At 42.2% G+C, this 21688-nt stretch overlaps 2 protein-coding genes across 2 annotated transcripts; one reads left to right on the top strand and one right to left on the bottom strand.

Annotated features, from left to right (window-relative positions):
- The first annotated feature begins 6040 nt into the window (after nucleotides 1-6040).
- LOC121975662 (protein LIFEGUARD 2-like) lies at nucleotides 6041-7447 on the top strand. The gene is made up of 4 exons (XM_042527447.1): nucleotides 6041-6428; nucleotides 6530-6643; nucleotides 6737-6894; nucleotides 6968-7447. The coding sequence occupies exons 1-4, from the start codon at nucleotides 6167-6169 to the stop codon at nucleotides 7172-7174; spliced, it is 741 nt and encodes a 246-aa protein (XP_042383381.1). The 5' UTR covers nucleotides 6041-6166; the 3' UTR covers nucleotides 7175-7447.
- A 6725-nt stretch (nucleotides 7448-14172) lies between these two features.
- Nucleotides 14173-16675, bottom strand: LOC121975661 (terpene synthase 10-like). The gene is made up of 7 exons (XM_042527446.1): nucleotides 16366-16675; nucleotides 16020-16275; nucleotides 15558-15945; nucleotides 15255-15473; nucleotides 15033-15171; nucleotides 14613-14858; nucleotides 14173-14547 (listed from the first exon to the last, which is right to left on the bottom strand). The coding sequence occupies exons 1-7, from the start codon at nucleotides 16594-16596 to the stop codon at nucleotides 14254-14256; spliced, it is 1773 nt and encodes a 590-aa protein (XP_042383380.1). The 5' UTR covers nucleotides 16597-16675; the 3' UTR covers nucleotides 14173-14253.
- Between the last annotated feature and the right edge of the window lie 5013 nt (nucleotides 16676-21688).

The raw sequence follows: 21688 nt of genomic DNA, 5'->3' as shown, positions 1-21688 counted from the left end.
GACCAAGGCTTCAAAGCCTAAGAGGGTCATTAGGAGGGTTGCTAGGGAAGTTATCCCTAGTGAATATTTAGTGAACCCAATGAGCTCTAATAAGTATTGGGTTCCTAGGAGCATCTTCTCTACCCCATAGATGGGTTAGAGAGTGTCAACTCCAATAAGAAGGGTAGTTAACCCAACTTTGAGGAAATTGACACTCAAGGAGCATTTTCAAGGTTTTTGGGAACCTTTGAAAATGAAATGGAATAATCTTTATCATTCACTCCTTGGAAGAGTAAAGTGTGCCAAAGTGAGAATATATTAATCTTACTTTAAATTGACACAATGTGGAAAAACCTAGAGAAATATCAAATTGGGATTTTTGATATTCTTTTAGGTAATCAAGGCAATCCAGGCCTTAATTTAGAAGTGCTACTCTTGTAAAATTTTTAAAATGGTATAAATCAAACAAGAGATCAAGAAATGCCAATTTGGGTTTTGACATTTTCTTGGAGCACTTTGGGCAATCTAGGATTAGAATTTAAGTTAACTAAGTGATTAAGGATACTTAGATAGGTAATCTAGGTATTTTATTTGTGTTAACTTACCATGGTTGTTTGCCATATGACATGTCATGACATCATGTTTAGTTTTATCATCATTTGAAATGTCATGATAGTGCTTAGGCTAGTTTATATGTCATGCTCTATTTAAGTTTTCATACTTTATGCCATGACATCATGACATTGGCACATGTTTTCCATTTATGATATCATTTATGCCATGTCATCATCTCTTGCATTAATAATCAATTGAATTGATTTAAGGATGAAGAACACATCTTGATATTGAGATCAAATTTGTGTTTAGAAAATGCATGAGAACTTAGCCTAAGTTGACCTTAATCCATATCTCACATCAAATTGACTTGAATGTGGTTTGATACACCTTAGATGTGTGTGAGATATTAGGATCATGAGTTAGGATCAAGGTGCATTGTCCTTGTACCTAGATGACCCTAATTCAAGAAATTAAGGATCATAGGGAAAGCTTGTGTACAAGTCATGTACATCTAGCCCTAAGATTATGGTCCTAAATTCAAATGGTTTTAAAAGTATTTTAAAATTGATTTGAAAAACCTTGATGAAGCTTTCCTAGTGATAGCATTCATCATTGACCGAAGTGATACAAAGTTGAGCTAAACTTGAACTATTTCAAAGTTTTTGAACTTTGTATCAAGATTGAAAAATGGAAGTTATTTTCATAGAAAACTATTTTTCCATGATAGTGTATGATATGAGGAATGTATCCTCAAAGTTTCGTAATTTTTGGAATTTTCTTGAATTTATTAGGAGTTTCTGAATTTCCGGAAGGGGAAATCAGAAATTCTGATTTCAGTGTCTGGATCGGTCCGGGGACCGATCCAGGGAAGCTCTGATCGGTCTGCGGACCGATCCAGAGTGTTGTGGATCGGTCTGCAGACCGATCCAGTAAGATCCAGAAAGCTTGATACTATCTGGTGAAGGACGGATCGGTCTGGGGACCGATCCAGGGGGTTTCTGATCGGTCTGGGGACCGATCAGGGCGTGCCGAATTTCTGATTTTTCAACTGGTGTCTGAAATTTCAGTTATGGAAGTGGTGTCTTTGGATTTCTAAAGGTTTGGAACTCTCTAAGACATTGTTGGTGCAATGGTCAAGGGGGAGTTGACCTTGAGGGGGAGTTTTACCTAATTGTCAAGGGGGAGTTGACTTTTAGGGGGAGTTTTTACTCCAAAAGACTTTTAAGGATTAGTGATATGAGATTATCACTAAGTTGATTGTTGAGTTTAGTATCAAGGAGGAAATTAAGAGTTTCAAATGAAAGGTATGGGACTTTCATTAGGAAGAAACTCTTGACCTTGATACCCTCCTTGTTCTTTTTGATGTGTGTCAAAAAGGGGAGAGTGTTCATTGGAGAATTATCAGAAAACCCAAGTTAGGTTATCGGGTTAACCTAAGCTAGGGGAAGAATGTCTAGGAATGTTCAAGGAAGAACATTGGAATTCTTTTTGATGTGTGTCAAAAAGGGGGAGAATTATTGGAGAACCCAAGTTAGGTTATCGGGTTAACCTAAGGGGAGAATGTCCAGAGAATGTTCAAGGAAGGAACATTAGACATTGGAAGATGATTGAAAACCTAAGTTAGGTTATCGGGTTAACCTAACTTGATTATGGTTTTGTCAAACATCAAAAAGGGGGAGATTGTTGGTGCAACCTTAGGTCAAGGTTGACCTGGTTGACCCGACTCGAGGTGACTTGACTCGAGTTGTATTTTGATGTTTGACTTGGGAAGATTGTCGGTGCAACCTTAGGTCAAGGTTGACCTAGTTAAGTTGCATGTTGATGTTTGACACTCGTGAGAGAATTCTATTCTTGATATGGGACAAGAATAGATGTTTGGGAGATTATTGGTACAACCGTAGGTCAAGGTTGACCTGGTTGACCTGATTCGGGAAAAAGTCCAAGTATGGAGACTTGGCACTGGAAAAGTCCAAGCAGGGAGCTTGGCACGCGAAAAGTCCAAGTATGGAGACTTGGCACGGGAAAAGTCCAAGTATGGAGACTTGGCACTGGAAAAGTCCAAGTATGGAGACTTGGCACGGAGAAGTCCAAGCAGGGAGCTTGGCACGAGGAAAAGTCCTAACTGGGATGTTAGGCAGTGTGGAAAGTCCTGGTGAGTAAAGCCAGGTGGAAAAGTCCTAACTGGGATGTTAGGCAATGAGAAAGTCCTAACTGGGATGTTAGGCAGTGTGGAAAGTCCTGGTGAGTGAAGCCAGGCAGTGGGAAAGTCCTAACTGGGATGTTAGGCAGTTGGAAAGTCCTGGTGAGTGAAACCAGGCAAGGGAAAATCCAGATGGATCAGGGATGATCGGACTTCTGGTGTTGGAAAATCCAGATGGATCAGGGATGATCGGACTTCTGGTGTTGGAAAATCCAGATGGATCAGGAATGATCGGACTTCTGGTGTTGAAAAGTCCAAGTAGGTCAAAGGGATTGACCGGACACTTGGTGGGGAGTCTTAGCAGGTCAAGGAAGTGACCAGATGCTAAGCATGATGAACCAATAGGTCAAGGTTGACCGGATATTGGTTTGGACTTGGTTTGGGCAAAAACCAAGCTCTGGATCGGTCTCCAGACCGATCCAGTGATACTCAGTGTTTCCTGATCGGTCTGGTGACCGATCAGATTCCACTCAGTAGCATACTGTGGAGTTACCGATCGGTCCACAGACCGATCAGGCAACGATCAGAAGCGGAGAAAAGAAGCTCCTGATCGGTCCTGGGACCGATCAGGTGTATGCCTGATCGGTCCCCACGACCGATCAGGAGACGAGTGCGATTCTCTGTCCGTGAGAGCTGGGAGAGCTGGGATCGGTCTGGGGACCGATCAGGACAGAGCCTGATCGGTCCGCAGACCGATCAGGGATTCGATCGCGACACCTGATCGGTCTGGGGACCGATCAGGTGTCGAACAGAGGGCTCTTGCGCCTAGGCTGATCGGTCTGCAGACCGATCAGAGTTCTAGCCGTTGCGACGCAACGGCTAGTTTCTTCTGTTTCTTCTTCGCAGGTATAAAAGGATCGAGGGCATCTTCTGTGCGACAACTTCTTCCTCTTCTCTTCTGCTAAAGAGCTGCTGTTCTTGTGCTTGAGCTTTGTTGAGCTCTTCTTCGCAAGCTTCGCGTGAGCTTCTCGACTGGGATATCCTGCTGTTGTAGGTGTTCTGAGGAGCTGCTGCTTCAACGAAATCCAGTCGGCAAGGAGGCAAGAAAACCTGTGTTTTTACATTCATTGTTCTTGTCTTCTTGTATTTCTTGTTGTATTCCTTTCTTGCTGTTGCAAGAATATTGTGGCGAGGTTTCTCCACCCACAAGGAGTATATTGTATTAGCCGGTTTTCCGGGGACTCATCCACCGACGGATTGATAGGCTTCGTCCACCTTACGGACACGCCGAGGAGTAGGAGTTTCATCTCCGAACCTCGTTACATCCTTGTGTTAAGGTTTGGTATTCTTCCTTTCGTTTCTATTTGTATTTTCCGCTGCGCTAACAAATTGTAGGAAGAAACGAGCGATTTGGGGCGGCTATTCACACCCCCCCTCTCTAGCCGAGTACGAAGGATCCTAACAAATAGCTACTTCCACTATGGAGGCAGAGTTCATATCCTGCTATGAAGCTTCCAACAACGGGATATGGATGTGGAACCTTATCACAGGCCGGTTACAGATCATTGGGGGTATTGACAGGTCATTGAGAATCAACTGTGATAACAAAGCTACAGAATTGTATTTCAAGAATAACCGTAGTTCGTCAAAGTCTAAACACATCGACATAAAGTTTTTAGCAGTTAAAGAAAGAGTTCGGAATGGTCAAATAATGATAGAACATATAAGGACAGATTATATGTTAGCCGATTCACTCACCAAAGGTTTGCCACCCAAGGTGTTTCATTAGCATGTGTTGAATATAAGGGTTCTTCCTTTTGATGAAGTACCCATTATGTAGGAATATGTATTTTACGTAATGCTCTATGTTCATGAACACATATTTTGGCTCATTGTATATATTATAGTTTTCTATATGTGTACTTGATTTTGATTTTCTTTTAACATATGCATATCATATTTACTGTTGTGATTTTGCATTTGATTATTGTAAATATGATGTGGACTCCATTTGGAGTCAAAAAAATTGAATTATGATTTACTATGGTAGTTAAGCATAAGGTTTTGGTAAAATATAATTTGGACCCGGATTGGGTCATAAAGAAGACTTATTGAGAATGAGCACTTGTATATCATAATTTGTATCATTCTTGTATTACACATTCACATTTGATCTATGTGGTTAATAATATTAGTACTGTGATTACTGTTGGGTCTTATTACAGTTATAGTGACTATGACTTCTTTAGTCTTGTACTAATTGACTTAATGGACGAGATTATTTAAAGGGATATTTAACCCATAAAGTTTATCATGTTGAGCTTAACTTAAAAGTTGTGTGGTGTGTAAAGAATAAAGTATAGCCCAAGTAGGAGATTGTAGGATTAGTCCATATGAGTGGACTAAATCCAATTGAGTCCACATGGGTAGACTTAATCTCCATAAGGTGGACTTATACTTGATTAATACACATACACAACTACTTGCCATTAAAGTAACTAAATTCATTTAAGTGATCTAATACTTCAAGCATATAAAGAGGATTTGGATTAAATGGATATGGATTCAATGTGTAAATCTAAAATCCAGTTCATTAATATTGATTGGCTTTTATTGATGAATGAGTTTTAAGGTCGATAGTCCCTATAAGATAGATTTGATATATAAAGGAAGATGCTCATAAATTAGGACAATATTCTAGAGCTTTCTTCAATCTCCTTTCTTTCCCATTGAAAGAGGATTAAGGATTACCGTCGTCCATTCATGTAAAAGGCTTTTTCGTAATCACAAGAACTTCAAGCCATAAGTAAGAAGTAATACTTTTTCATGATAGATTCAGACCAATCATTTATGAACTTTTTTTTTTGATTTGAAAGTTTTAGAGATTAATAGAAGCTAAATCAATGTGTTACATGTCTCTCACTAGATGTATTTAATACATGAATCAAGAAGAATATTATCTGTATAATTAATCGGGTAACATCTGAATCCTTGAATTATTATGAGCATTTTCTTTTCAAAGGTGAGACAAATGATTTAGAGGTCGATAGTCAAAACTATAAAATGGAATTAAATTGATAATTATAAGACGGAGTGAGATGCAATATTGGAAATGAAAATTTCTAAAGTAAATGGGTCTACCTTAAAACTGGAATATTGAGAATTTTGCGGGGGCAAGTTGAAATATTGACTCGCACAGTAGCATTACGTGGACTATGGTCCCCGCTGCAGGAAATCCGGAAGCCTCTCGTAGCCGCAAGAAGACCGTAAGAATTGTAGAATGCAACCGACGGTCCGCCACGTGTCCTCCACTGTTCTCTCGATTCTTCCTCACCGCAACCGTCTTGACCTTTTTAACCCCTCGCTCGCAGTTGCTTTCGCCATCATTCGCCGCGAGCCAACGCGAAGGAAGGTAGGAAGCATCTCGAACTTCTCTTCGAACGCTTGGAATCTCATCGATTGCCTCGTTCTCCGGCGAAGTGAAGGACGATGTGGACTCGACCGGGGTACGGAAAGGGCGCCGGGGACGTTGAGGCGGCTGTGGCGCAGCCGCTGTACCCGATGATGATGGAGCCGCCGGAGCTTCGCTGGGCCTTCATCCGGAGGATCTACTCCATACTCGCCTTCCAGATGCTAATCACCGTCGCCGTCGCCGCCTTCGTCGTCTCCGTTCCCTCCGTTTCCCACTTCTTCGTCTCCTCCGGCGCCGGCCTCGGCCTCTACATCTTCCTCATCCTTCTTCCCTTCATCGGTATCAACAAAACCCTCGTTCCTCTTTTCGAACCCTAATTTTCTATTATACTTCTAAAAATATATGCATCAATTTGTGTGGAAATTGTCCGCTGTTGACAGTCCTGTGCCCGCTCTACTACTACTATCAGCACCACCCCTTAAATTTCATTCTACTCGGAATTTTTACGGTCTCCATCAGCTTCGCCGTCGGGTTGACGTGTGCCTACACCAGCGGTACCCTAAAAAAATATCTTTTTTCTTAACATCTGTGTGCTCAAAATCGCACATTTGCTACAAGATTAACATGTAAATCTACTCGGCGAGCAGGAAAAGTAATTCTGGAGTCGGTGATCCTCACGGCGGTAGTGGTTGTGAGCCTCACCCTGTACACCTTCTGGGCAGCTTCCAGAGGCCACGATTTCAGCTTCCTTGGACCATTTCTATTCTCCGCCATCATCATACTGATGCTCTTTGCTCTCATCCAGGCAAGTCAGCGATTGAGCAAGCTTATTTTTATCACAAAACTTTGACTTTCGACTACAATTCTTTTTTCTGCAGGTGATATTCCACTTGGGAAGGATCTCTACTATGATTTATGGAGCTATCGCTGCAATTATATTCTGTGGATACATCATCTATGACACAGATAATCTGATCAAACGCTACTCCTACGATGAGTACATTTGGGCAGCGGTGGCGCTGTACTTGGACATCATCAACTTGTTCTTGTCTCTGCTTACTTTGTTCAGAGCATCTGAAAGTTAATTAAGGAAGAACCAAGTAAGCCTCAACAATGCGCTGTTAGTACTCGAGGTCAATGTTCAAAGCCGTAACTTGAATCGCATGTAATGAAAATGTTGTTCTCAGTGGAGTTTTCAGAAATCAGAATGGAGCTTTAAATGCCAAATTTCCAAATTTGTTGAAGATGATATATTGTTGAATAAAAGTGAATGGAGAAGAGGTGGAAGAGAGAAAGATGTTTCATTATGAATGTAATTTTAGTGTCATATGACATGATGGTTGATTTATATTAATTCATATGCATTGAGGATGTGAACAAATATATGGGGAGCGACTTTTTTTCACGCGTGAGTGTGTAAGGGGGGAGCAAATTTAGTGTCCATATTGCACGATCTGCGTGAGCCGAATATCGGATCGGTCGGGGTAAAATTTGTCCAAGGGGAATAATTAATATTTTGTCACGTAAATTTTTTTCCTGCTGTCACCAAACTTCTTTCCACCTTCGTTCTCCCATCTTCTGTCGTGCAATTCTTATTTGGCAGAGTGTCCGTGATAACAATAGGTCGTGACCATCAGTACTTAGTGAAGTTTACGAGTTTACGGTCAACCATTGTATCTTTGGAAATAGACGATCCGAGTAAACCTCGAAGCACTGCGGAGGTGGGGCGAATTTGTTTCAAGGAAACTGCGTTAGTCGCAGGCCTCGGTCAATTTTGACGGTCGGTCTCTTCATCCGCCTGGTCGGCCTCTCCATTCGCCCAGCCAGTCTCTGCCCGCCCGGTCTGCATCTCGCTCGGCCGACCTGTCTGCTCGCTCGGTCAGCCAGTCTATTCGCCCGACTTGTCTGCCTGCTTCTCGCGGTCGGCCTGACTGCTTCGCCCGACTTGCATCATCCCGACTTGTCTGCCTACTTAGCCCGATCGGTCAGTCTACGCCCGGCCTGTCTGCTTCTCCCGATCGGCCAGTCTGCACTCGACCTGCCGCTACGCCCAGCTGCTTCGCCCGATCGACTTGATTGCTTTGACTGGCTTGACTGACGCCCGACCTGTCTACTTAGATCGGTTTGTCCACACTCGACCTGACTGCTTCGCTTGACCGGCTTGTTTGCCTGTCAGCTCGCCCGGCCTGCCTATCTCTTGACTACTCAGCTCGGAAATACAGACCTGCTGCTCAATAGATCTGCCCGCTCGTCGACTGAGTCCGATTAGCCGTTCTTCGGCACATAGCAGAAATCAGCTCCTGCTGGCAGCTTGAGATTATCCGCTCAAGTCATCTCGATTGTAAGTTGAATTTAGATTTTGTAATTTTAAATTCAGCTAAGTCTCCAAAAATCTCCGGCAACAGATTGTTTTGTCCAACAATCTTGAAACAGATTTGATTCTGTTAAGATGGTCACAAAAAGAAATGTTGAGGTGCAATAGACTCAACACGTGCAGGTCCCCTCCGCCTCAATTGGAATTATGTCAATCAATCATAGGGAAAAGCCAGAGAAGTTCAGTGGGCTGAACTTCAAGAGGTGGCAGCAGAAGATGCTCTTCTATCTGACCACACTCAACCTGGCTCGATTCTTGATCGAGGACCCTCTCAAGCGTGCAGAGGATGCTGATGCGCAAACCATCAGTACAGTGGAGGCATGGACTCATTCTTAGTTCCTTTGCCGAAACTACATCCTCAACTGCTTTGCCTACTTGCTGTATGCTGTGTATAGCATGAAGAGAACGGCTAAAGAGTTGTGGGAGTTCCTGAACAAGAAATACAAGACGGAGGATGCAAGGGCAAAGAAGTTCATCGTGGGTCGATTCATGGACTACATGATGGTTGACTCCAAGACGGTGAGTCTAGGAGCTTCAGGTGATCTTACACGAGATTCACTCAGAAGGGATGGTTCTAAGTGAAACCTTCCAGGTGGCTGCTATTATTGAAAAGTTTCTCTCGGCTGGAAAGACTTCAATAACTACCTGAAGCACAAGCAGAAGGAGATGAATGTGGAGAAACTCATTGTTCGACTTCGCATCGAAAAAGATAACAATATTTCAAAGAGAAAATTGTTCTCTCAGGATACTGTGAAAGCCAACGTGGTCGAGCACGGTCAAAGCTCGAAACGGATGAACCCTAAGTCTTCCAAGATGGGACCCAGAGGAGGCATCAGCAAAAAGAAGTTCTCTGGGAAGTGCTTCAACTATGACAAAGTGGGTCACAAATCTTCGGAGTACAGAAATCTGAAGAAGAAGCAAGAGGCCAACCTGAACGAGGGACTAGAAATGGATGACCTCTGCGCTATGGTTCTGAGTTAAACCTGATCAGTTCAAACCTGTGGCAATGGTGGATCGATACTGGAGCCACCAGACATGTCTGCTGCAATAAGGAGCTCTCCACAACTTTGAAGAAGTCACTGGAGACAAGCTGTTCATGGGGACCTTACTTTGAAAGGTCGGTAACCTAGAACATCATGGGCCAAGGAAAGGTGGTGCTGAAGATGACCTCGGGCAAGGACCTTACTTTGAACAATGTGCTGTATGTTCCGAAGATTTGGAAGAATCTAGTGTCCGAATCACTGCTAAGCAAGCATGGCTTCCGCATTATTTTTGAGTCAGACAGAGTTGTATTATCCAAGAATGGAGTGTTTGTAGGAAGGGGCTATGTATTTGATGGGATATTTAAGCTCAATGTAATGGTGATTAGGCTTAAGATAAATAAAACTGAAAGCTCTTTCACTTATATGCTTGAGTATTCGTGTTTGTGGCATGGTAGACTAGGATATGTTAACTACGATGTATTGCGTAGATTAATTAATATGCAAAGCATATTTACATTCCACCTTGACCCAAAACACAAGTGTGAGGTTTGTGTTGAAGCGAAAATGATAAGATCATCCTTTCAATATATTGAAAGAAGTAACGAACCATTTGACCTAATCCACACTGATGTGTGCGACCTAAAAGGTATGCCAACACGTGATGGTGATAAATACTTCATCACTTTTGTAGATGATAAAATAAAATATTGTTATGTGTATCTTCTCAAAAGTAATGATGAAGCTATAGAGAAATTTGCTCTATATAAGAATGAGGTTGAAAACTAACTTAATAGGAAAATTAAGGTGATTCGAAGTGACCGAGGTGGTGAATATGTATCACTATTTGCTGAGTTGTGTGTTGAACATGGGATCAGACACGAAACAACAGCTCCTTATACTCCTCGGCAAAATGGAGTTACTGAGCGAAAGAATCAAACTCTAAAGGAGATAATGAATGCTCTTCTATTGAGCTCTAGATTGCCAGAGTTCATGTAGGGGAAGCTGTGTTAACAGCTAATTACCTTTTAAATAAGGTGCCCCGGAAGAAAATAGATAAGAGTCCTTATGAGTTATGGAATGAAGACAAACGTCCTATAAATATTTACGAATGTGGGAGTGTCTTGCCAAAGTGTTGGTGCCTAATTTGAAAGGATTAAGATAGGACCAAAGACTGTTGATTGCGTATTTATTGGATATGTACAAAACAGCACTGCGTATAGATTTTGTGTGTATGAGTCACACATACCGGAGATACACAAGAACTCGATAATCGAATCGAGAAATATCTCGTTCTTCGAGCATGTGTTTTTGTATAAGACCTGAGAGGATGCTAGCTCCTCAAAACGGGCAAATGAAACACAAGGCAAAGAAGAAGATGATGATGAGGAACCTATGGAGGTTAAGCCTAGACGAAGCAAAAGAGTTCGGGTAGAAAAATCCTATGGATCAGATTGTATCACTTTCGTGTTATAGAGTGAGCCCCAAAGTTACTCAGAAGTTGTAGGCTCTTCTGATGGACCTCACTGGAGAGAGACAATTGCATCTGAGATAGAATCTATCTTGCATAATCACACTTGGAAACTTGTGGATCTTACTCCGGGAAGTAAACCACTAGGTTGCAAGTGGATTTTCAAGAAGAAAATGAAGTCAGATGGCACGATTGATAAGTATAAGGCCAGACTGGTAATCAAAGGATACCGACAATGAGAATACCTCGATTACTTTGATACATATTCTCCGGTGTCGAGAATAACTTTCATTAGAGTACTGTTGGCTATCACCGCTCTATGGAATCTCGAAATACATCAAATGGATGTAAAGACTGTCTTTCTAAACGGTGATTTAGAAGAGGAGATCTACATGGAGCAACATGAGCGGTTTTCTATGCCAAGACAGAAAAACAAGGTTTGTAGATTGGTGAAGTCATTATATGGCTTGAAACAAGCACCAAAGTAGTGACATGAAAAATTTGATAATGTCATGAAGGAATGTGGATTCAAGATCAATGAATGTGATAAATGTGTCTACATAAAAGTCACAGAAAGTGATTATGTCATCTTGTGCCTCTATGTAGATGACATACTTATCATTGGAAGTAATGATAAGATAATAAAATCCACAAAAGGTATGTTGAGCTCAAGATTTGATATGAAAGACATGAGCCTAACTGATGTGATTCTATGAATCAAAATTCTTAGAACAACAAAAGAACTTGTTCTTAGTCAGTCCCATTAAGTGGACAAAATTCTTGAGAAATTCACCAAGGGTGATACTACGTTGGCATGAACGCCGATAGATACGAGTCAACATCTATCGAAAAATTGAGATGAAAGTATCTCTCAGATAGAGTACTCTCGAGTAATTGGAAGTCTGATGTACTTGATGAGTTGTACACGACCAGACTTGGCTTACACAGAAAGAAAACTGAGTAAATACATGAGTAATCCCGGTTTTGAGCACTGGAAAGGGATAACAAGAGTACTGAGGTACTTGAGGTATACTCGTGAATATGGACTGCACTATATAAGATATCCTACTATGATCGAAGGATACAGCGATGCAAGTTGGATATCTGACATAAAAGACTCTAAGTCTACGAGTGGATATGTATTCACTCTAGCAGGTGCAGCCATTTCCTGGAAATCTTCTAAGCAAACCGTAATAACCAGATCCATGATGGAATCTGAGTTTGTAGCTCTTGACAAATGTGGTGAAAAGGTTGAATGGGTACGGTAATTCTTAGAAGATATTCCTAGATGGCCGAAACCTGTGCCGGCAATTTGCATACATTGCGATAGTCAATCAGCAATTGGTCGGGCACAGAGTCATCTGTATAATGGTAAGTCTAGACATATACGTCGTAGATATAATACCATTAGACAACTACTCTCCACGGGAGTTATCACTGTTGACTATGTGAAGTCAAAGGATAACCTAGTGGATCCACTAACCAAAGGGTTAAATAGAGAGTTAGTTGCAAGCTCATCACGAGGAATGAGCTTGATGTCATTGTCAACAATTAGTGCAGAGGACACCCAACCTATGCTGACTGGAGATCCCAAGAACTAGGTTCAAAGGGATAACTAATCTGCACTGACTAGACACACTGTGGGGGAAAGCCCAATGAAACAGTGACTAGGCGAGTGTAAGCCGATGGGCTTTTAATGATCAAGAAGAGTATATGATAACTCTTGAGGGATCACCTATATGAGAAATAATTGGGACCGCTTCGAAAAGAATTGGAGGCACAATTCTTAGAGTTTCTCACAGAACCAGGCGTGCTCATGGCCAAGAACGAATACACTCATGATAACTGAGTTGTATCAAGAAGAGTCTTGGGTGAGATTTGTCACTGCTTACACAAATGGTAGTATAGTTCAAGGACATCGTGTATACTATCAGCCAGTAAGCAACCAGATCTTCACAAGGGAAGGTTCAAAGGGTAAAACTTATCTATCATATACTTGACTCAACTGTTGAATCTTATCACATACCCTATCTCCATTCATGTGGGGGATTGTTGAATAAAAGTGAATGGAGAAGAGGTGGAAGAGGAAAGAGGCTCCATTGTGAATGTGACTTTAGTCCTACATTGGGAGTTTCATGGCATGATGGTTGGTTTATATTGATTCACATGCATTGAGGATGTGAACAAATGCATGGGGAGAGGCTCTCTCTCATGCGTGGGTGCGTAGGGGGGGTGCAAATCCAAGGCTCGTATTGCACCGAACCATTTTGACTTGTGTGCGGGCACGACTTGCGCGCACCGAATGTCGGACCGGTAGCGACAAAATTTGCCCAAGAAGAACAACCAACATTTTGCCACATAAACCTTTTTGCCGCTATGTAATGCATAATCAAAACAGTCGAGCGATCATGAGTGAAATGGTGGGCGCAACACAAACTTCTCTCCACCTTCGTTCCCTCATCCTTTGTTGTGCAATTCCTGCTCGGCAGAGTGCCCGTGATAGGAATTGGGTGCCACTTAGTTCGCCGTGACCACTAGTGCTTGGTGAAGTTTACGGTCAATATTTGTATCCTGGGAAATAGACGACCCGAGTAAACCTCGAAGTACTGTCGGAGGTGGGGCGAATCTGTTTCAAGGAAACTGCGTTAGTCACAAGCATTGGTCAATTTTCCCGGTCGGTCTCTTCATCCACCCGGTCGGCCTCTCCACTCGCCCAGCCAGTCTCTGCCAGCCCCGGTCTGCATCTCGCTCGGCCGACCTACCTGTCTGATCGCTCGGTCGACCAGTCTATTTGCCCGACCTATCAGGCGGTTTTGATCACAGACAACCAGGTCGGGCGAATCTGTTTCACGGACTGCGTTAGTCGCAGGCCTCGATCAATTTTCCCGATGGATCAGTCTTCGCCCGACCGACTTGTTTGCCTATCAGCTCGCCCGGCCTGCCTCTTGCCAGGCCTTTCTACCTGCCCGACCGTACTTTCGATCACTCTGGTTTGTTTGCTGATCTGTCCGCTCGGCCTGCCTGTCTCTTGACTGCTCAGCTCGAAAATATAGACATGCTGCTAAGCAGATCTACCCACTCGTCGACTGAGTCCGATCAGCCACTCTTCGACATGTAGTAGAAATCAGCCCCAGCAACCTAAGATTATCCACTCAGGTCATCTCAATTATAAGTTGAATTTAGATTTTGTAATTTTAAATTCAGCTAAGTCTCCAAAAATCTCCGACAACATATTGTTTTGTCCAACATATATATATATAAATAGAAAACGTTTGATTTATTTAATTCAATAATACTTTATAGATCCCTGTATGAGGGTACCATTTATATGAACTCATTCTAAATTTGGATAGGTTCGAGTAACAACGAGATGATTTGAGCCTTAGTTTCTCCATCCTCCTTGCCATATCCATCCCCATCTTGATAAAAAAACTGTGCTGCCCGAGGGATGTTAGCTGCTATATTCTTGAAATACTCTTCTAATGGAGAATCCCAATTAAGAGATCCATTCAATTCTTTCCAGTATTTTCTTATCAATTCTCTTATCTTCCTCCTCGCCACTTTCTCTGAGACACCTTTTTCGTGCATGTAGCATTGAATACACGTCGCCACATCGCCTCTTTCCATCTCATGCTGTAGTCAGTAAATGTTGTTTGATTCCAATTAATGTATATTAGTATGTGTATATATATATTTACCGTGGAAGTGCCCATATCGTCGTAAAGTCGGAAAAGTATGCCTGAGGAGCGTGTGATCGCATAGAAACTGGAGAAATTTTTCAAGGCCTCTCCATTTAAGTCTTTGCCTACACAGTAAGCAGTAAATAGAAGGAGTTGATTAGAGATTGACATCCATCCATTCTCCAAGTACTCTTGGAGCTCGGGCGTTTGGCCATGGTGGAACCATTTTGCTTCCTCAAAGTATGCTTTGCATAGATTTCCCCACTGAAAATTTAATTCCAACAACTCATTCAATAATAAAGAAGATGACGAAGAAGAAGAAGAAAATTGAAATAGTGTTTATAATTTACTGCTAAAAATTTAATTCCAACAACTCATTCAATAATAAAGAAGATGACGAAGAAGAAGAAGAAAATTGAAATAGTGTTTATAATTTACTGCTATCTTTAAGTCAGGCACAATGTCCAAGCCCTTCTCCTTCATCACACGATAGCCTTCTTCGTGCACCAAGTTGAAGATGGCAAAGAAACATAATTTCATGTACTCTGGAAGCTTGTCCATGGCAGTTAAGTCCCATCTGCAACAAAACTCGCTCGAGCTTAGATAGTTGAGATAAGCATGGCTTGATGAATGATGATGATGATGAATGCGCGCTCTCACCTGTTGACGGCATCAGTGAAGAGCTGGAGTTCATCCAGGGTTCCATAGACATCGTAAATATCATCATACAATGCAATTAAACATACTGCCTTTGCTTCAATCATTCTGCATCTCCGACTATCTGGTTCATAAGAGAAACCAAGTGCCCACGTGTAGTTCTCGAGTAATCTATCTCTGAAAAATGGTAGCTTCTCTGGAAGCCCGAGCTTTGACCACCATCTGCATGTAAAATGGAATTAAGCTTTGAAATTGTTATTGGATATACTCGTACAAGTTTTGATCTTTAGTTGCTAGTTAATTTACCTGGAGAGCTCTCTGAGTTCACTCTTGTACATGTCCTGAACCAGATTGAAGTCGAGCTTAGCAAACTCCAGAAGGAGAGGGTTAATGTTGTTGTCGCCACTGCTACATGCTTCAATGAACCACCTGTGCTGCACTCTCTCCAACCGCCAATTCAGTGGAAGCTGCAGCGCATGGGCCACCTGTTCTCTGAGACCGCCAGCCTCAGGAACAGATCCCTCCTCCATGAATCCTTTCAGCTGCTCGGTCGTGAAATCCATGGCTTCCTGCAGCAAAGTCTCTCCTTCCTTCTCGAGGTAGGAAGCTTCGTACAGACTCAGAAGCCCTCTGATCTGATTCTCACAGCGAGCTTCGAAGTTTCCCTTCTCGTCTCTAAATGTCTCGAGCAAATCTAAGTAATTAATTTTGCATGATCAGAACTGTGAAGTGATTGGTTGATAAAGTGGGGTCAAGTGATTTGATTACCCTGTGAAACAGAGAAGCCATTTGCTCTGAGGAGCCTGAAGAGCAGCGCTGTGGCATGCAGATCGTCCTTCAGCTGCGAGCTCACGTGGTCTAAAGAAGCGTGAAGACGACTTAAAACGTCTGCAATCTCGTCTTTGAAGTGGTAAGCCACTCCGATCAGTTGAAGCTGCTCTGCAACTCGCTGCTTCTCGCGTATTAGATTCCTTGTCTGTTCCTTCAGTACTTTTATTCTCTCGCGTTTCTCTTCTTGTTGCACCTATACACAAAACAAAACACAACAATTAAAGGTTACAAACAAAAATTTAGAAGACGGACGACGACGACTACTGTATATACACTCACATACCGTGGAGATGTTCGTGAGGGATTGCAGACGCTCGTCCGTCCATAGGCTTGGCTGATAATTCCCCGACCTCCGCAACGGAGCTACATGACTAGTGGCACTGCATGATCGGACCTGCAGAGTTCGCCCGAACGACCGTCGGTCACACTGCTCGACGTCAGCAACGATCATCGGGCGGTGAGGGAAGACGGATATCATGGGAGCGCAGATAGACATTGCTTGACGAGTAGCCATTTACGCTCTTGTTTACGATCAATATAACTTGAATCTTAACTCCAATTTGGTGGAATGAGAAGAACAAGTGCAGCGTGTGTATATATATAGCGCAATTAAGACTGGCGTTATGCTACAGTAGCTCATTAAAAATAAATATTAAACTTTTAGCAGGTGAAATTTAGTTTTTAATTAAAAATGGCAGTTTTAAGACGCTATTCAGAAATTCCATAGGAGTAAAAATTGATATAAACAAATGACTCGATCATTCTTTTTCTAGTTTAACTTATATGGTTAAACTACTGCATATATGACATGAATTTTTATTTTTTATTTTAAAATGCGCACATAACTAATAAAATAATATTATGGTGGTTACGATGTCGATTTCCTTAATACTTGAGAGAAAAATTAAGGATAGTTTAAATTATCAAATATATAATCCTTGATTACTAAGTATTTACATAATTAAAATTATAAGGAATAAAATATAATTTAATATTGTTTGATTTAACTTTAGATATTTATTTGGAGATTTTAATATATAATTTTGTTTAATATTTACTCTTAGTTCAATAGTCCTCTTAATTATTTCTTAAAATTTTTTTATAGATATTTTGACCTCTAAAATACTTATCCCTAAGAAAATTTAAATTACACTCTTAATTATTTCTGAGAATATTTTTATAATATTTTGATGGACTCATTTAGAATGCGGATCATTGTTTTCATTTCAATAAATTGTTATAACAAACAAAAAGTTCATTAAGGGGAGTGTTAATTGGAATTAATGCATTCATTGTAATTTTCAAAGATATACCTATTATATATTCGAGAAGATTAGCATTATAAGATAAATATAACGGTTTATGGGAATATTTGTTGGTGTAGCGGGGACCGGCAAGAGGGGGGTGAATTGCCTGCAAATTAAAAATAATCCTCCTCGAAGCTTTTCAACTCTAAAGATAAAGCAACACTATGAAAATAATTAACAGAAATAAAAGGAGACAGAAATCTTAACCTGGTTACAACCAAGAGGGTTGTTAATCCAGGGCAGAGGAAAGTGCAGTAAGAAACTCCTTCTTTGAAGGCGGAGAAATCTTGTACACTTTATGATCTCAGAGGTTGCTTAAAACAGAGAGTACAAGAGTTGTTATTTCGTATCAAATCGTTGTTCTGTAAAACTGCTCGAGACCCTCTTTATATAGGGGTTCTAGAGCTTATCGGATGACCTGATCTTCGGGATTAGGTTTTGACTCGAGAGGGATCGGTCGACCGATCCCCAGGTTCGATCGTACCCAGTCTTCTGTCCAGTGCAGTCTCCGTGGATCGAGCTTAGGTTCGGTCGACCGATCCTTTGTTCGCCGATCGACCAACGGTCTCCAGCTAAGTTGGCCCGATCAAACCGCCGATTTGGTCTCGGATAACCTTGGGTTGGTCGACCGATCGAGGGTTCGGCCGACCGATCGCCTTCACCAACGACCGGCGTGGCGATCGGCGTGTCGCTACGGTTGGCTTGGTTAATGAAGGGTTGATCGGCCGATCAATAGGTTCGGTCGATCGAACCAACTCCGATGACCCTCAGTTCGGCTCCTTGGGTGATCGCGCCATCCGAATAGGGCTCACCCAACCAGTTCCCGACCTTCTCCACGAGCAGGCTTCCGGCCTCGTCCCTCGAACGCCGCACGTTCTTCTCGCCCACCGGAGTACTCTTCCACAGCTCTCTCGACGCACCGAGCCCGTCGGCTCCCTTCCCGTGTCGTCCTTCTCGCTAGCTGCGTCTTCCGCTCGACTTCCTGTGCTCCTAAGTTCCTGCACACTCAGACACAGGGGTCAGACAAACCGCAGGACCTAACCAACTTGGTTGATCACATCAAAACTACCACGGGATCCAACAATCTCCCCCTTTTTGATGTGCATCAACCCAAGTTCAAGTTAGGGTTAAAAATAGACCTACGTAATTTTAAGAAAATTACTAAACTCACAGGTATAGCATAAATTTATAACTTATAAAATTGCAACACAGTTTAGCGAAGAAACATATTAAAATTTTAAAATTTTTCCTAACTCCCCCTAAACTTGTACTTATCTTTGTTCTCCCCCTTTGATCACAGCAAAAATGGGGGCAAACAAGTTACAGAAGTTAAATTAGGTTGAACTTAAAATTTTCTAAGTTTGAGAAAAAAAATTTTTTTCAGAATTTTCAAAGGAAAATTTCTAAGTTAAAATTTCAAAAAAAAAAATCTAAGGATATGTTAAAAAAAAATTTCAAAGCATTGTTTAATTCTAATATTAATGCTTTTATCAGAAGGTTAATTAAACATTTTTATTTCGATATTTCGGCTTCCAGGTCGTGGCGAGGCACTAGGCCTTCTTGGTTATTGGAGCAACAACCACTTCCTTAGACAAAGTTTCCATAAAGAAACTCAAGGTTTAATTATCTCACTGTAAGCTTTTAATTTTTCGAAAAAATTAATCAAGTACAGATTTTGGAACCCAGTAAAGGTTCCTTCCTACGGGATTCTTTAAAAACATAGGGGTTATATAACTTTTAGGAATATTCCTAAGTTTACCCTGATGTTGTTTAATGTACCAATTCAATTTTCCATAAATTTTAACTTTTGATTTTGGAAATCTATTTAAGCATGCATCAGTTTTTAATTTTTCAATTTCTAATTTTAATTTATCATTTTCTGATTTTAGATGATCATACATTTCGAATGGGCATGCTCTTGCTAGGTTCAACTTTAGTTCAGCATTCTCTTTTTCTAATTGATCTAACTCTCTAGAAAGAGACTTGATAAATTTAAAAGATTGAGTTAGGGTTAGATTGCGTACTTTACTTACCTGTTCTGGTGACGCTCCCCCTTCACTGTTGCTTTCTTCTTCTGATGTTCCTCCCCCTTCATCAATACTCATTTCTGAGCTAGATGTTTCTTCTAGCTGATGGTTGGCCATCAGTGCTAGTCCCGAGAATTCTTCAACTTCTGACTCTGAGGATGAAGAGTCATCCCATGTCGCCTTCAGATTTTTGTGCTTGGAGGAATCTGGTTTCTTGTACTTAACCTTCTCCTTTTGCTTGCTCTTCAATTTCGGGCAATCATCCTTGATATGCCCTTCTTCGTTGCTGTTGTAGCAACGAATCGTTCTCCTTTTTCTCTCATGCCTCTGCGATCTAAATTTGTTAGATTTAAAAAGTTTATTGAAGCGTCTTACCAGTAGTGCCGCTTCTGATTCGTCGACCGAGGCTTCGGAGTCAGAACTGTTGATTTTTGCCTTTAAGGCAATGTTCTGACTGGTCTTCTCTACTCCATTGAGCTCTGAAACTCGAGATTCGTGAAGTTCAAAAGTGGAAAATAATTGTTCTAAACTACTTACCTCGAGATCCTTAGAGATGTAGTACGCATCTACTAAGGAGGCCCACTCTGGAGTTCTGGGGAAAGCGTTGAGCGCATACCGGATAGAGTCACGGTTCGTTACCTCTTCTCCAAGATTAGTTAGTTGCGTGATCATCTCTTTGATCCTTGCTTGGAGCTGCGCTACCTTTTCGCCTTGGTTCATCCAGAGGTTCGTCAACTGGTTCCGGAGGATGTCGCGCCTCGCTAGCTTCGCTTCAGAGGTACCTTCATGGAGCTCCAGGAATTTCTCCCAGAGATCTTTCGCGGAGCTATAACTTCTGATCCGATTTACCTCCTGAGGTGGCAGTACACTGAGTAGATGGAACTCAGCCTTTCCGTTAGCGACGAAGTCGGCTTGCTCCTTCTTGCTCCATCTGTTTTCTTCTTTATCTTTCGGCGCTGCAAAATCATATTTCATAGTAATTAAAATATCAAAGTCTGTTTTAAAAAATACCTCCATTTTTCGCTTCCATGTAGCGAAATCTCCGTCGAACTTCGGGGGATGGATGTTCGCGCCGGCCATTGTTCAGATCTTTGTGCTTAAGATGGCAGTTAGTCCCTCTGAGGTTGTTAGGCTCTGATACCACTTGTTGGTGCAGCGGGGACTGGCAAGAGGGGGGTGAATTGCCTGCAAATTAAAAATAACCCTCCTCGAAGCTTTTCAACTCTAAAGATAAAGCAACACTATGAAAATAATTAACAGAAATAAAAGGAGACAGAAATCTTAACCTGGTTACAACCAAGAGAGTTGTTAATCCAGGGCAGAGGAAAGTGCAGTAAGAAACTCCTTCTTTGAAGGCGGAGAAGCCTTGTACACTTTATGAGCTCAGAGGTTGCTTAAAACAGAGAGTACAAGAGTTGCTATTTCCTATCAAATCGTTGTTCTGTAAAGCTGCTCGAGACCCTCTTTATATAGGGGTTCTAGCGCTTATCGGATGACCTGATCTTCGGGATCAGGTTTTGACTCGAGAGGGATCGGTCGACCGATCCCCAAGTTCGATCGACCGAACCTGCTGTACCTGCCCAGTCTTCTGTCCAGGTGCAGTCTCTGTGGATCGAGCTTAGGTTTGGTCGACCGATCCTTTTGTTCGGTCGACCGATCGGCCAACGGTCTCTAGCTGAGTTGGCCCGATCAAACTGCTCGACTTGGTCTCTGGATAACCTTGGGTTCGGTCGACCGATCAGTAGATTCGGTCGACCGATCAATAGGTTCGGTCGACCGATCAGCTTCACCAATGGTCAGCTTCTGACGTGGCAGTCGACGTGTCTGCTGCGGTTGGCTTCGGTTAATAAAGGGTTCGGTCGACCGAACCGTTATCAAGTCAACTCTAGTTGACTTGCTCCGGTTCGGCTCCTTGGGTGATTGCGGCCATCCGGAATAGGGCTCACCCGAACCCAGTTCCCGGCCTTCTCCTCGAGCAGGCTTCCGTTCGGCTTCTCGTCCCTCGAACGCCGCACACATTCTTCTCGCTCCACCGGAGTACTCTTCCGCAGCTCTCTCGTCCTTCGGACGCACCGAGCCCGTCGGCTCCCTTCCCGTGTCGTCCTTCTCGCTAGCTGCGTCTTCCGCTCGACTTCCTGTGCTCCTAAGTTCCTGCACACTCAGACACAGGGGTCAGACAAACCGCAGGACCTAACCAAATTGGTTGATCACATCAAAACTACCACGGGGTCCAACAATATTATCATTGATAATGTAATGCGTTAACGTGAGA

The sequence above is a fragment of the Zingiber officinale genome, chromosome 4B, assembly GCF_018446385.1.
Source record: "Zingiber officinale cultivar Zhangliang chromosome 4B, Zo_v1.1, whole genome shotgun sequence".
In the NCBI taxonomy this organism is placed as follows: Eukaryota; Viridiplantae; Streptophyta; class Magnoliopsida; order Zingiberales; family Zingiberaceae; genus Zingiber; species Zingiber officinale.
Note: the sequence above shows the minus strand (reverse complement) of the source record. Positions and strands in the feature narration are given on the sequence as shown.

What these genes read in the sequence shown, in the direction of transcription:
- LOC121975661 (XM_042527446.1), bottom strand. Translation starts at nt 16,596, where the DNA reads ATGGCTACTCGTCAAGCAATGTCTATCTGCGCTCCCATGATATCCGTC. An exon ending in TGGCTTCTCTGTTTCACAGG is followed by an intron (nt 15,946 to 16,019) that starts GTAATCAAATCA and finishes TTAATTACTTAG; the next exon opens with ATTTGCTCGAGACATTTAGA. An exon ending in ACGATATGGGCACTTCCACG is followed by an intron (nt 14,548 to 14,612) that starts GTAAATATATAT and finishes TACTGACTACAG; the next exon opens with CATGAGATGGAAAGAGGCGA.
- LOC121975662 (XM_042527447.1), top strand. Translation starts at nt 6,167, where the DNA reads ATGTGGACTCGACCGGGGTACGGAAAGGGCGCCGGGGACGTTGAGGCG. An exon ending in CATCCTTCTTCCCTTCATCG is followed by an intron (nt 6,429 to 6,529) that starts GTATCAACAAAA and finishes CGCTGTTGACAG; the next exon opens with TCCTGTGCCCGCTCTACTAC. An exon ending in GACGTGTGCCTACACCAGCG is followed by an intron (nt 6,644 to 6,736) that starts GTACCCTAAAAA and finishes CTCGGCGAGCAG; the next exon opens with GAAAAGTAATTCTGGAGTCG.